The 14626-nt window shown below is 41.9% G+C and overlaps 1 protein-coding gene across 1 annotated transcript in view; it reads right to left on the bottom strand.

Annotated features, from left to right (window-relative positions):
- Positions 1-14626, bottom strand: part of fap (fibroblast activation protein, alpha) — a 107662-nt gene that overhangs the window by 32829 nt on the left and 60207 nt on the right. The window contains exons 6-11 of the mRNA XM_052011703.1: positions 9356-9408; positions 9193-9265; positions 8766-8886; positions 3790-3944; positions 2467-2561; positions 101-230 (exon numbers count right to left, since the gene is read on the bottom strand). Of these exons, the coding sequence (XP_051867663.1) occupies positions 101-230; positions 2467-2561; positions 3790-3944; positions 8766-8886; positions 9193-9265; positions 9356-9408 (627 nt within the window). The remainder of the gene's footprint in view (positions 1-100; positions 231-2466; positions 2562-3789; positions 3945-8765; positions 8887-9192; positions 9266-9355; positions 9409-14626) is intronic.

The raw sequence follows: 14626 nt of genomic DNA, 5'->3' as shown, positions 1-14626 counted from the left end.
AGATTAAAAAATCATTCAGACTAACTGGGCATAGAAAGATATTAATCATACTTGAGGTAATAATTATGATATCTTAGGGATAATGATTGAAACTTCTCACCTTCAAACATATCCAACTGTTTTTCTCGTTGAGATCACAGATTGTTAAAATGGAATGATTTTGCCTTCGAGTAATCCACTGCACACTGATTCGCTGATCAGTTATCCAGGTTATTACACTTAGATAATAACTAAAAATGTAAACAAAAATACTGAACATACTCTGATTTGTACATTAAAATACAGCTATTAAGAATGGAAAAGTCCATATTATGTTTCGATACATTTTTTAATGATATATACAGGCTACTTTGAAAAATAATTGACATTGCTACATCATCTGAAAATTTGTACTACTTGATTTGATAAAACAAGTTTAATAATACTGGTTAAAGATATCCACTCTTTCATAAATAGTAAATTTACAGGACAGTGAGAGCAATATTTATTTACATAGCACAGTAGTTTAGTAAAATAATGACTCGAAAAAGAGTTTAGGAGGGCTGACTAAAAGTTTGGTGAAAAAGGTAGAGAATATAGAAAAAAAAGGGGATAGAGAGGTGGAGTGGGTAAGGGGTTAGGGAGGAGCTATCAGAGTTAGCAACCTGGTAAAAAAGCGATTGGAAGAAAAGCTACGGAAGAATATGTGCACCAGACTAGATTCTGAGAACTCAAGAGTATAGAAAGGACATAGGCATAGATAAGACTATAGGGCTAGGGAGGGGTAAGGTCATGAAGGGATTGAACAAGAAAATGAGAACATCACTTTTGGAGTGTTGGGAGGTTACAAGCTGATGTGGTTCACTGAGAATTTGGTACCACATAGGTTATGGACAGCAATATTTAGGATAAATTTAGATTTTCTCAAATTCCCCAAATCTCTCAGTACTTTTAAATATTCCTATTAGAAATCCTCACAATGTTTTTCCTAATAAAATTGACCTACTTTTGTTAGCCATCACAACTTAAAGCCCCTCAGCTCTGTTGTCATCAAAGTGACCCTAATGGGAGCATCAGAAAAGCACTGATGTAATGGACAGCGAGGCCTCAGCCACTATTGGCCATTGCACATTTTCGGTCTCCTGTATGCGCAGCTTGGTTCTCCTCTCCCGAGTCTGTGTTTCTATGGTCAGATACAGGTGTGATTGACGTCAAAGTATTTCTTTATATTGGTAAGGTTGGGGTGGAGGGAGGGGTGCTGAGATCCTACTGCTTGTGGTCAGGAGGAAGTGGGGAGAAGAACTGGAGTCACTTCTTGTGATCTGGCAGAGAATATTGAGCAGGCATTTTGGAAAGAGTTAGTGGAAACTTGGCTGGCATATTCTGGCAGATGTAATTGGGAGTTGAGACATGATGTGGGAACATAGTAGCCGCAAAGTGGGGGAAATTATGGGTACAAGTAGCGACACATTTGAGGGGATGGGCAAGACAATTGGTTATTGAGAGAGTTGTGGGGAGCTGGAGGTTGGCTAATGGCCCAAGGCTTAAGGTAACTATTTTACTTATCTGCAGACCTCATAGCTCAGCACTGTGCTTTTAAAGCCATGTTGTCCTGGGAGTGCCCAGTGATGGGAGCTGCAGTAAAACGCAGTCTGAGTTCCCCTGCAATGCTCCAAAAGCAGTCCTGCTCAGGGAGTGACATCAGGTCATATGTCCCTGATGCAGAAACCACATTGGGGTCGCAAAGGTGACTGACAGCAGGAAATGTCCATTCAAATTTCCTGATTGGCCTGAGTTAAATCAATTTTAAATCTCAAAGTGCTGAAATGAATACAACAAGTTGTGATCCATTTTCTGGGCAGAAGTTTCAAACATCTGGTCCATACCATTTGATATTATCCACCACCTTTTTATTTATATCTCCTTTGCATCTGTTTATTGAATAGTTATTGAAAATTCAATGTAACATCCAAAGCATTTTCTTTACCAATACAGCCTGCTTCTCCTCAAATAGCTATTGACATTGTCATACCCAACTTGCCATTTCCAAATCCATGACATGTTCAATTAATCCAAGTCTTTCTGGATGAGCATGAATCTTAGTCTAAACTTCTGGAAATATTCCCAGTATTAATGTTAATTTGGCTAGTCTACATTTACCTGGTCAATGCTTTGTTGTCAAATGGTGGTGTCATATGCTAACCCTGTTCCGAGCTCAAATATCCTGTTTTCACAGGATGTTTGAGCTAGGAAGGGGAAAGAAAGTCATTTTGGGTCCCTGTTCCATAATTGCATGGTAAATCACATGGGGAAATGTTTATATGTGGATAATGGGTAAGGAAAGAAATGAGTTTGACTGCTGTACTCCCCATTGTTGAATACCTTGCTGACCTTTACCATTCAGGCTTTCTAAAGGATATGACATTGGGGAAATAACTGGAGAAAATATCCGCAGGACAACAAAGAAAACAAAAAATAAACGTATACCTTGGTTTAATTCCTTCTGGGGCTGAAAGCTCTGCAGACATTGTGTTCTCGGTATCTACAACAAATAACCTCACAGTAGGAGCATTAGAACCAGCCTAATTTTAAGAAAAAAAATTACTTCTGTGGTAATAAATGTAGCCCTAATTTTTTCAAGTGTCCATCAGCAATACGGTTCCCTGCTTAGGAAGTGTAAATGTAATTGTCATAGTTTTTCCACAAAAAAGTTACATTTCACATATGTATAATGTAAATTAGCTGATATTATTATGAAGATTTTATACATTTTATTGAGTATTTGCATTTTGGACTGGATGGGGCTGGTCTGTAATTTAATTGTTTTCCATAGGAAGTGTTTCTGATGCTAAGGAGAAGAAGTTATCTCCGTGTGGTGGATTTCCAGCAGTGGGGAACACTGCTTGCCTCAGCATGAGCATTCCAATGTTCTAAACTAAGTCCTATTATATATTCATGGAAAACTTCTTGCAAGAACCTTCCCTCAAAATTGAACTTGATGGGACAAATGGAAATACACTGTTGTGTTGAAAGAAGCAGTGAGAAACCTTAAAGGGACTGTGGTATCCATACATGTTACCTCTCTGGATTTAATTCTATGTATCCAGTAATTTATGAAAAGTTTGGGCATTTCAGGGACTTCAGAGTCCTCTGGGTCACTGCAGTTTGAAAGGCCCTTCCAGGGAGGCACTCATGCATACTAAATGTCACAGCTACTTGAGAAATCTTGGGGTGAATTAATGGCAAATGTTTCCTGGGGTGGAGGCACAGGCAAGACCAAAAGGAAGACCTGATGCAATTTTTCTGAAGGTAAACTGTTCAGCACTGAGTGGAGCCCATTGAAAAAAACTTCCCTGTGCAGAAGGAATCTTTGCTCTTTTCCCAGGCTCACCATCCACTTGCCCTGGTGAATAATGACATCTGAGGATTGGGGGGTGAGGTCAGTTTAGGCAGGCTGGAAATCCACTGAGAATTTTGCCGTGAACCTAGGCTCTCACAATTTGAATGTAACAAAAGCACAGGAGTCGGTTAAGGGATTGGTCCAAGTGGGGTATTTGGGTGGGGATGGGGGAGGGGGGTGGGCTGTTCTAGGGACAGAAGGGAGGTGGTGCTTGATATTAGGGATGATGGTACAAAGAGCGGTCAGCAACATCTGCGGTGAGTCCATTGCAGGAAAATCCAGACCGCATTAGACTTCATCACCTGTACTCTTTGGCATTATTATATCCAATTTTGCCTCAGACTGTGGAGAATAGGCTGCAATTTTTTTTAAAGACTGTTTTTTACAGAAACTATTTAAAGGAATTGTACCTTGGGATATGGAATCATCACTGTTTCTGGGTACTGTCCATTGCCATAAAATGAATACTCTATAAGTTCAGTCTGTATATCATTGAATTGTCCATAGGCAAGAAACCTTCCACTTGGTGACCACCAGAAAGCATTATTTGAGGAAAACATTTCCTCTGTAAAAACAGAAAAGTTATTATTTTGTGTGATAATTTCAAGCATTATTCAAATAACAACAGTATATAGTTTGATCAATATTGCAAACAATCTAGATCTCTGACTGCAAGTTGTTGAAATAATGGATCTATTGGTTTAAAATCAGTCATAACAGGAAACAAACACATGCAGTCTATTTTACCATTCCGGTTCTTTTCAGGTTTGGATTGTCAAACTATTTAGAGTCTTCCAAACCCAGGCAATATTTCTTGAAATATTTCTGGAAATAAAAGCATAAAATGCTGGAATACTGGAAGTACTCAACAGACCAGGCAGTATGTGTGGAAAGAAAAAACAGAGTCAATGTTTCAGGTTAATAACATCTGATCAGCATTGCAAAATCATCAACTGGAGTATAAACTCTGTTTCTAACATTCATAAAATCTTTCAGCTTTTTGAATGTATGGTGCTCTGCCTTTACCAGCATTATTTAACTGCTAAGGTAGTAAGGAATAATATACAACTAAGACAAAAAAAACTATTACATGCATTCCTGAATATATGAAAGTTCAATTTACAGTATTTCACTACACTAACACATTGACTCTTTGGTATACATGTCTTCAATTTACAAATCTATTTTTCACTCTGATGAAAATGTTGCCACTCTCTGCATAGATGAATACATGGTACCAAAATATCCATAATGCTTTTTGCCTGCCCTTTGTGATTTAGGAAATTTTGCTTAATGGAAGGTTTTCCAGGAATGCACTCTTTTCATAAATCAGAATCTGTCATTGCAGCATTGAAGTTGGTGTACAAATAGGCCAAGGTTTCTTCTGTTTGCTCGCTGTAGCAAAACCATACTTTGGGAATAATTTTTAAGTAGAAAATTTACAGAAAGATGAGAATAAAAATAATAAATAATGTTTACAATCATGATTTTTTTCTCTCTCCAGAAGATTTCTTGGCACAGTAATCTCAGCAGATTTCAATACTAAACACCATACCTCAACCTGAGAGAAACTGCTTGCCCAAATTCAAAGCAACTTCTCCTCTGAGGAATAGTGTGGCCTTTGACTTTAAATGTTATTGTAGATTTTTTAAAACCTTAATATTCATTTGAGTTTCACTCATTCATTATCATTTGTGTCCAAAACTAGAGGGCACAGATACAAGATAAGAGGGGAGAGATTTAAAAGAGACATGAGAGGTAACTTCTTTACACAGAGGGTAGTGAGTGCCTGGAGTGAGCTGCCAGAGAAAGTGGTCGAGGCGGGCACAATTGCAACATTTAAGAAGCATTTGGATAGGTACGTGGAGGGGAGGGGCTTGGAGGGTTATGGGTCGAACACAGGCAACTGGGACTAGCAGGGAGGGTGCTGTGGATCAGTTGGGCCAAAGGGCCTGTTTCCATGGTGTATTACTCTATGACTATGATTCTATTGCATGAGGAAATCAAATTGGAAAATATGAGTGGGTGTGATCTTGGCAAAACAGGATGCAGTTGAGTTGACCATTTTACAAAAAGGTGTTTTTAATTTGTGCGCTAGGATAAAAAAAGTGTGATTTTGAATAATTCATATCATATGCAATAATCTTTTTTCCTGATCATTGCTTATTAACCCAATAGGAATGTACAAATGCAAGGTAGCTGAAGATGGACATGATATTGTAGGGTTTCATTTGCTCATGAAAATCACGTTTCATGACGGGAGATTTAGGGGGTCGAATTTTCCTTTTTAGAGCATGGGTTTCCTGGTTTTCGGTGTTTTAAGAGGGATAGGGAAGGGGGGAGCAGGGGGGGAGGGGTGGCGATACTGGTCAGGGACATTGTTACAGCTGTGGAAAAGATGGATGTTGTAGAAGGATCATCTCTAGAGTTAAGGAACAAGAAAGGAGCAGTTACTCTACTAGGAGTATTCTATAGGCCCCCCGGTAGCAGTAGAGATATAGAGGAGCAGATTGGCAGGCAGTGTTTGGAGAGAAGCAGAAATAACAGGGTTATTATAATGGGAGACTTCAACTTCCCAAATATAGACTGGAACCTGCTTAGTGCCAAAGGTTTAGATGGGACAGAATTTGTTAAGTGTGTCCAGGAGGGATTCCTGACGCAGTATGTTGACAGGCCGACTAGAGGGAATGCCATGTTAGATCTAGTTTTAGGAAATGAACCGGGACAGGTGAAGGATCTATTGGTGGGTGAGCATTTGGGGGACAGTGACCATTGCTCCATAACCTTTAAAATTGTCATGGACAGGGACAGGTGCAGAGAGGACAAGAGGTTTTTCAATTGGGGAAGGGCTAACTACGAGGCTATAAGGAGAGAACTTGGGAGTGTAAATTGGGATGTCCTTTTTGAAGGAAAATGTACCATGGGGATGTGGTCGATATTCAGGGATCTTATGCAAGATGTTAGAGATAAATATGTCCCGGTGAGGCAGAGAAGGAATGGCAGGGTGAAGGAACCATGGGTGACGAGAGAGGTGAAACGACTTGTTAGGGAGAAGAAGGTAACATACGTGAGGTATAAGCAACAAGGTTCAGACAGGGCCCGTGAGGAATATAGGGTAGCGAGGAAGGAACTTAAGAAAGGGCTGAGGAGAGCTAGAAGGGGACATGAAAAGGCTTTGGCTAGTAGGGTTAAGGAAAATCCCAAGGCCTTTTTCAAGTACGTGAAGGGTAGGAGGATGGCTAGGGTGAAGGTAGGTCTGATTAAGGACAAAGGTGGGAGAATTTGCCTGGAGGCGGCAGAAGTGGGAGAAGTTCTCAATGAATACTTCTCTTCGGTATTCAACAGGGAGAGGGCTCTTGATGATGCGGAAGGGAGTGCTGGTAGGGGTAATGTTCTCGAGGTTGTTGATATCAAGAGAGGGGATGTGTTGAAGTTGTTAAATAATATTAAGACAGATAAATCTCCGGGGCCTGACGGGATTTTCCCCAGGCTGCTTCGAGAGGCTAGGGAGGAGATTGCTGAACCGCTGGTAAGGATCTTTGAGTCCTCGTTGTCTACGGGGGTGGTGCCGGAGGATTGGAGGGTTGCGAATGTGGTCCCCTTGTTCAAAAAAGGTAATAGGGATAGGCCAGGGAATTATAGACCGGTGAGTCTCACGTCTGTGGTGGGTAAGCTGTTAGAAAGGATTCTAAGGGATAGGATTTATGAACACCTTGAGAATCATGGACTGATTAGGGACAGCCAGCATGGCTTTGTGAAGGGAAGATCTTGCCTCACAAGCCTGATAGAGTTCTTTGAGGAGGTGACCAGGAAGATTGATGAGGGCAGTGTGGTGGATGTGGTTTACATGGATTTTAGTAAGGTGTTTGATAAGGTTCCTCATGGTAGGCTTCTTCAGAAGGTCAGAGGCCGAGGGATCCAAGGAAGCGTGGCTGTGTGGATTAGGAATTGGCTTGCATGTAGAAAGCAGAGGGTTGTGGTGGAGGGAGTGCCCTCGGATTGGAAGGCAGTGACTAGTGGTGTCCCACAGGGATCGGTTCTGGGACCTCTACTTTTTGTGATATTTATAGATGACTTAGATGAGGGGGTGCAGGGCTGGGTTAGTAAGTTTGCAGACGACACTAAGATAGGCAGTGTTGTGGATAGTGTGGAGGGCTGTCGGAGCTTACAGAGGGCTATTGATAGGATGCAGAGCTGGGCTGACAAGTGGCAGATGGAGTTCAATCCGGAGAAGTGTGAGGTGGTACACTTTGGAAGGACAAACTCCAGGGCAGAGTACAGGGTAAACGGCAAGGTACTTGGCAGTGTGGAGGAGCAGAGGGATCTGGGGGTTCATATTCACAGTTCGTTGAAAGTTGCCTCACAGGTGGAAAGAGCAGTTAAGAAGGCCAATGGGATGTCAGCTTTCATAAGTCGCGGGATTGAGTTTAAGAGCCGTGAGGTTATGATGCAGCTTTACAAAACTCTAGTTAGGCCACACTTAGAGTACTGTGTTCAGTTCTGGTCGCCTCATTATAGGAAGGATGTGGAGGCGTTGGAGAGGGTGCAGGGGAGATTTACCAGGATGCTGCCTGGATTGGAGAGTATTGAATATGAGGAGAGGCTTAAGGTGCTAGGGCTTTATTCACTGGAAAGGAGGAGGATGAGAGGAGACATGATAGAGGTATATAAAATATTGAGAGGAATAGATAGACAGTCAGCGCCTCCTTCCCAGGGCACCAATGCTCAAGACGAGAGGTCATGGCTTTAAGGTTATGGGTGGGAGGTTCAGGGGAGATGTCAGAGGGAGGTTTTTCACCCAAAGAGTGGTTGGTGCATGGAATGCACTGCCTGGGGTGGTGGTGGAGGCAGATACATTGAACAGGTTCAAGAGCTTGTTGGATAGGCATATGGAGGAACGTGAGATAGAGGGATATGCGGGAGGAAGGGGTTAGGTAGTGTGAAGGTGGTCTGATGGATGGCATGACACGGTGGGCCGAAGGGCCTGTTTTGTGCTGTATGGTTCTATGGTTTTCCTCAAGTCCTGCTGAATTTTGCAATATTGGAATTTGCTTCCCTACTTAGAGGTGGCCTAATTAAAAGGCTCAATAGTTGCTGGGCAGGACAGATAAGACCAATACTTGGTTCAGCCAGGGAACAGTGAGATGGAAAGGAAGGATAAGGTGTCAAAAGGAACATCAATGGCAGGAAGCTGAAGGAGATCAGGAAGGAGAAGAAAATCCTGGGGTTAGAAGTAAGGATCCATGTATAAAATTGTGGGGATGGGTTAGAGGGTTTAGCGGGCAAGCAAACAGAAAGCTCAGACAGCTCAATGTCCAGTGGAATACCTGGGCCAAAACATATTTCTAATTTTTAATTAAATAAAATAATAATATCCATTAATTACCCTCATAAACCCAGTCAGGGACCCCATTGTAAATTTTATTTTTCTCTCCATTGGTTGTTAAGTTTATAGCAGCACTTTCAGGCTCAGTTTTAAGATAAATATTGTTGTTCCAAACATAGGCCTAAAGAGAGGAAGAGATTATTATTAAAATATTGTTTGGAAATTCTGTCAAAACTTTAAACAATAAGTAATATATAAATACACAATAATACCACTAACGAGTTCAAAAGTCCAACTAAAATGCCAAATTTTAAACTTGGTGGAAACTTCCAAATAATGTTAAATTATAAAATGACAAATATTTCAAATTTTAACACAATAAACATTGGTTTGAATACTATTCATGCAAAATTAATTTTGTTCAATTTTAAATATTAAACATGCACATGATCAAGTTTGGGAAAAAAGTTTAATAAATACAACTAACCAACTTGTGGCCCACAGGAGCCCACATTATATTCTGTATTTTTTGGGCGAGGTTTGCATTCTTCACAAACTCACTAAGGAAGAAAAGAATATATTAACAGACTATTAATATACTTTAAATATAAAGTGCAAATAGTAATTTTTTTTTCAAATTTTTCACTAACCTAGTTTTCAAGTTATAAATGGAATACGAAGCTGTGAAAGAATGTCTCCATTGCTGTGAAGAGATTTAGACAGGGCATCAGTATACATCAATTTGTAGATAGGTACTGTACTAAACATATCAAAATTTCACAGAGAATTAGATGAGGGCTTACATTCAGCCAAAGGAGATGTTAGGATAAGTAACAAAGGTAGGATTAAGGATTTAGATGACAGAGATGGAAATTAAAGAAGTTGAGAACCCAAGAGGTGAAGTCTCGGGAAATTTCTGTTCTGTTTCACCTAGCAGGAGCTAGGACTAGTGAGAGGCTAGAGTTTTAAAAGAGGTGAGTCTCGGGACTTTTTGTTCAGTTTCACCAAGCAGGAACCTAAAAGAGGCACATTTGCAAATTGTTAGTTGAAAATTGATTGGTTAATTAGCAGCAACCAATAAAAAGAGGCTAGAGTCAAGCAGAATGGAAGGAGATGTTGCAGGAGGGAGGGCTTCAGATTTTTGGATCATTGGGCTCTTTTCCAGGGCAGGTGGGACCTGTACAAACGGGATGGTTTGCACCTGAACTGGAGGAGGACCAATATCCTTGTGGGAAGGTTTGCTGGTGCTGCTCAGGGGTGGGTGGGCGGTTACACTAGAGTTGCGGGGGGGGGCGCGGTTACACTAGGGTTGCAGGGGGGGGGGGGGTGGGGGGAGTGGTTACACTAGAGTTGCGGGGGGATGGGAACCAGAGTGGCAGGGCAGCAAGTGGAGTGGCTGTTGGGAAAGTAGATGTTAAACTAACAAGCAAAGACAGAAATCGAATGGTTGATGAGCGTGGTGGGACTAATGTTCCGAGATGCAGGCATGGTAGTGTAGAGGTTAGTGTAATGCTATTACAGCACCAGTGACCTGGGTTCAATTCCGGCCACTGTCTGTAAGGAGTTTGTACGTTCTCCCTGTGTCTGCGTGGGTGTCTTCTAGGTGCTCCGATTTCCTCCCACATTCTAAAGACGTATGGGTTAGGAAGTTGTGGGCATGCTATGTTGGCGGCAGAAGCGTGATGATACTTGTGGGCTGCCCCCAGAACACTCTAGGCAAAGATGCATTTCATTGTGTGTTGTAACGTACATGTGACTAATAAGGATCTTAATCTATTTCAATGCAAGGAGTATTATAGGCAAGGCAGGTGAACTTAGAACATGGATCGGCACGTGGAATTATGATGTTGTAGCCATTAGGGAGACTTGGTTGCAGGAGGGGCAGGACTGGCAGCTCAATGTTTTGGGGTTCTGACATTTTAAATTTTAGACATGATAGAGACGGAGGTATTAAAAGGGGAGGGGTGGTATTACTCTTCGGGGAAAATGTCACAGCAGTGCTCAGAGAAGATGTACTGGAGGGCTTGTCTACCGAGGCAATATGGGTGGAACTGAGGAATAAGAAAAGGATAACCATGTTAATGGGACTATATTATAGACCTCCCAATAGTCAGCAGGATCTAGAGGAACAAATTTGCATCGTGATAGCAGACAGTTGCGAGAAATATAAGGTTGTGATAGTAGGTGATTTTAACACTCTACATATTGACTGGACTCCCATACTGTAAAGGGATTGGAGGGGATAGAATTTGTCAAATGTGTTCAGGAAAGTTTCCTTAATATGTAGAGGTCCCAACTAGAGAGAGCGTGATACTGGATCTCCTCTTGGGGAAAGAGACAGGGCAGGTGACAGAAGTGAGTGTAGGGGAACACTTTGGATCTCGTGATCATAATTCCATTAGTTTCAAGATAATTATGGAGAAGGATAGGACTGGTCCTCGGGTTGAGATTCTAAACTGGAGGAAGGCCAATTTTGATGGCATCAGAAGGGATCTGGCAGGCGTGGATTGGGATAGGCTGTTTTCTGTCAAAAAGATGCTTGGTAAGTGGGAGGCTTTCAAAAGTGAAATATTGAGAGTACAGAATCTGTATGTTCCTGTTAGAATAAAAGGCAAGGCTAACAGGTTTAGGGAACCTTGGTTATTGAGGGATATGGAGGCCCTGGTAAAGAGAAAGAAGGTGGTGCATATCAGGTATAGGCAGTTAGGATCAAATGAGATGCTTAAGGAGTATAAGAAATACAAGAGAACACTTAAGAGAGAAATCAGGAGGGCAAAAAGAGGACATGAGGTTGCTCTTGCAGACAAGATGAAAAAGAATCCCAAGGGTTTCTACAGGTATATTAAAAGCAAAAAGGTAGCAAGGGACAAAATTGGTCCTCTTGAAGATCAGTGTGGTCATCTATGCATAGAGCCGAATGAAATGCGGGAGATCTTAAATGAATTTTTTGCATCCGTATTTACTCTGGGGACAGACACAGAGACTATAGAACTGAGGTAAAAGAGTAGTGAGGTCATGGACCATATCCGGATTACAGAAGAGGAGGTGTTGGCCTACTTGAGGCGATTGAAGGTGGATAATTCCCCAAGGCCTGACAAGGTGTCACCTCGGACCTTGTGGGAGGCTTGTGCAGAAACTGCAGGAGCCCTGGCAGAGATATTTAAAACATCCTTAGCCACGGGTGAGGTGCTGGAGAACTGGGGGACAGCTAATATTGTTCTGTTGTTTAAGAAAGGCTCTAAGAATCAGTTGGAAAATTATAGGCTGGTGAGCCTGACATCAGTCGTGGATAAATTATTGGAAGGTATTCTGAGGGACAGGATATATAAGTATTTGGATAGACAGGGCCTGATTAGGGACAGTCAATACAGCTTTGTGCATGGGAGGTCATATCTAACCAATCTTAGAGTTTTTCGAGACGGTTACCAAGAAGGTTAATGAAGGAAAGGCGGCGGACCTTGCCTTCATGGACTTTAGCAAGGCCTTTGACAAAGTCCCGCATGGGAGGCTGGTCCAGAAGGTTAAGTTGCTTGGCATTCAGGATAAAGTAGTCAACTGGATTCAACATTGGCTTAGTGGGAGAAGCCAGGGAGTGGTAGTAGATGGTTGTCTCTCTGACTGGAGGGATCAGTGCTGGGTCCGTTGTTGTTTATAATCTATATTAATGATTTAGATGATAATGTGGTAAACTGGATCAGCAAATTTATGGATGACACCAAGATTGGGGGCCTAGTGGACAACGTGGAAGGCTGTCAAAGCTTGCAGTGTGACCTTGACCAGCTAGGAAAATGGGCTGAAAAATGGCAGATGGAATTTAATGCAGACAAGTGTGAGGTGTTGACTTTGGGAGGTCAAATCAAGGTAAGACTTACACAGTGAACAGCAGGGCTCTGAGGTATGCAATAGAACCAAGGGACCTGGAAATACAGATCCATAATTCCTTGAAAGTGGCATCACAGGTAGATAGGTCATAAAGAGAGCTTTTGGCACATTGGCCTTCATAAATCAGGGCACTGAGTACAAGAGTTGGGATGTTATTCTGAAGTTGTACAAGACGTTGGTGAGGCTGAATTTAGAGTATTGTGTGCAGTTCTGGTCACCTACCTGCAGGAAAGATATCAATGAGCTTGAAAGAGTTCGGAGAAAATTTACAAGGATTTTGCTGGGACTTGAGGACCTGAGTTATAGGGAAAGGTTGAATAGGTTAGGACTTTATTCCCTGGAGCAATGGAGAATGAGGGGAGATCTTATAGAGGTATACTAAATTATGAGGGGTATAGATAGGGTGAATGCATGCAGGTTTTTTCCCCCCAAGGCTGGGTGAGACTAGACCTAGAGATCATAGGTCTAGGGTGAACAGTGAAATATTTAAGGGGAATCTGAGGGGAAACTACTTCACTCAGAGGGTGGTGCAAGTGTGGAACGAGCTGCCAGCGGAAGTGGTAAATCCTTGGGAGATCAAATGTAAAGAGACAGTACACTGTTAATGGCAGGACCCTTAACAGTGTTGATAAGCAGAAGGATCTTGGGGTCCAAGTTAATAGCTCCCTGAAAGTGGCCACACAGGTTGATAGGGCGGTAAAGAAGGCATATGGCACACTTGCCTTCATTAGTCGAGGCATTGAGTTCAAGAGTCATGAAGTTATGCTACAGATTTATAAAACTTTAGTTAGACCACATCTGGAATATTGCATTCAGTTCTGGTCACCCCATTATAGGAAGGATGTCGAGGCTTTGGAGAGAGTGCAGAAGAGGTTTACCAAGATGCTGCCTGGATTAGAGAGCATGTGCTATGAGAGTAGGTTGGACAAACTTGGGTTGTTCTCTCTGGAATGGTAGAGGCTGAAGGGAGATCTGATAGAGGTTTATAAGACTATGAGGGGCATAGATAGACAGCCAGTATCTTTTCCCCAGGGTTGAAATGTCTAATACCAGAGGGCATGCATTTAAGGTGATAGGGGGTAAGTTGAAAGGAAATGTGTGGGGCAAGTTTTTTACACAGAGAATGGTGGGTGCCTGGAATTTGCTGCCTGGGATGTTGGTGGAGGCAAATACGATAGGGGTGTTCAAGAAGCTCTTAAATAGGCACATGAATGTGAGGGAAATGGTGGGATATGGACATTGTGTAGGCAGAAGGGATTAGTTTAGTTGGGCATTTTATTACTAATGTAATTGGTTCAGCATAACATTGTGGGCCAAAGGACCTGTTCCTTTGCTGTACTGTGTTATGTTCTATGTGGGTTCAATTGTAATATTTAAGAGAAGTTTGGATAGATACATGGATGGGAGGGGTTTGGAGGGATACAGTCCAGGTGCAGGTAGATGGGACTAGGCAGAAGATCAGGTTGGCATGGACTAGATGGGCCGAAGGGCCTGTTTCTGTGCTGTAGTGCTCTTTTCCTCTATAAGAAAGGAATCCTTGAGTTTATGGGTTGAAGACAAAGGCAAATTGAAAATTTTAAGACTGAGGCTTACCTGGACCTCAAGGGAATATAGATTACTGACCAGAGGGGTAATAATTCAGTGTGCCTTGATGTAGACTTAAATACAGTAAGCAGAGTTTTGCATAAGCTCAGGTTCATGGAGGTTAGAAGATGGAAAGCTGACCAATGCACTGAATTCACTGAATTTAGAGTTAATAATATCATGGATATTATTATCTCTAAATTCAGTTATTAAATGCACTTTGTGGTTGAAACAGATGACGTCACAGAGTTGGAAGTGAACTGCCTTTGCAAAGCAATAGACATGGATTGGAAGTTCAGCTCTGGGTAAAGTGGCTGGTGATGATGGGGAAATACTGCAAATAGAGTTGGATAATATTAGAGACCCACAACAATATGATCTAACATGAGAAGTGCAATATGGCTGGTCAGCTATTTAGTGGAAATAAACCCATAAAGTACAAGATTGGTCATCAT

The sequence above is a fragment of the Pristis pectinata genome, chromosome 1 (genome assembly GCF_009764475.1).
Source record: "Pristis pectinata isolate sPriPec2 chromosome 1, sPriPec2.1.pri, whole genome shotgun sequence".
In the NCBI taxonomy this organism is placed as follows: domain Eukaryota; kingdom Metazoa; phylum Chordata; class Chondrichthyes; order Rhinopristiformes; family Pristidae; genus Pristis; species Pristis pectinata.
Note: the sequence above shows the minus strand (reverse complement) of the source record. Positions and strands in the feature narration are given on the sequence as shown.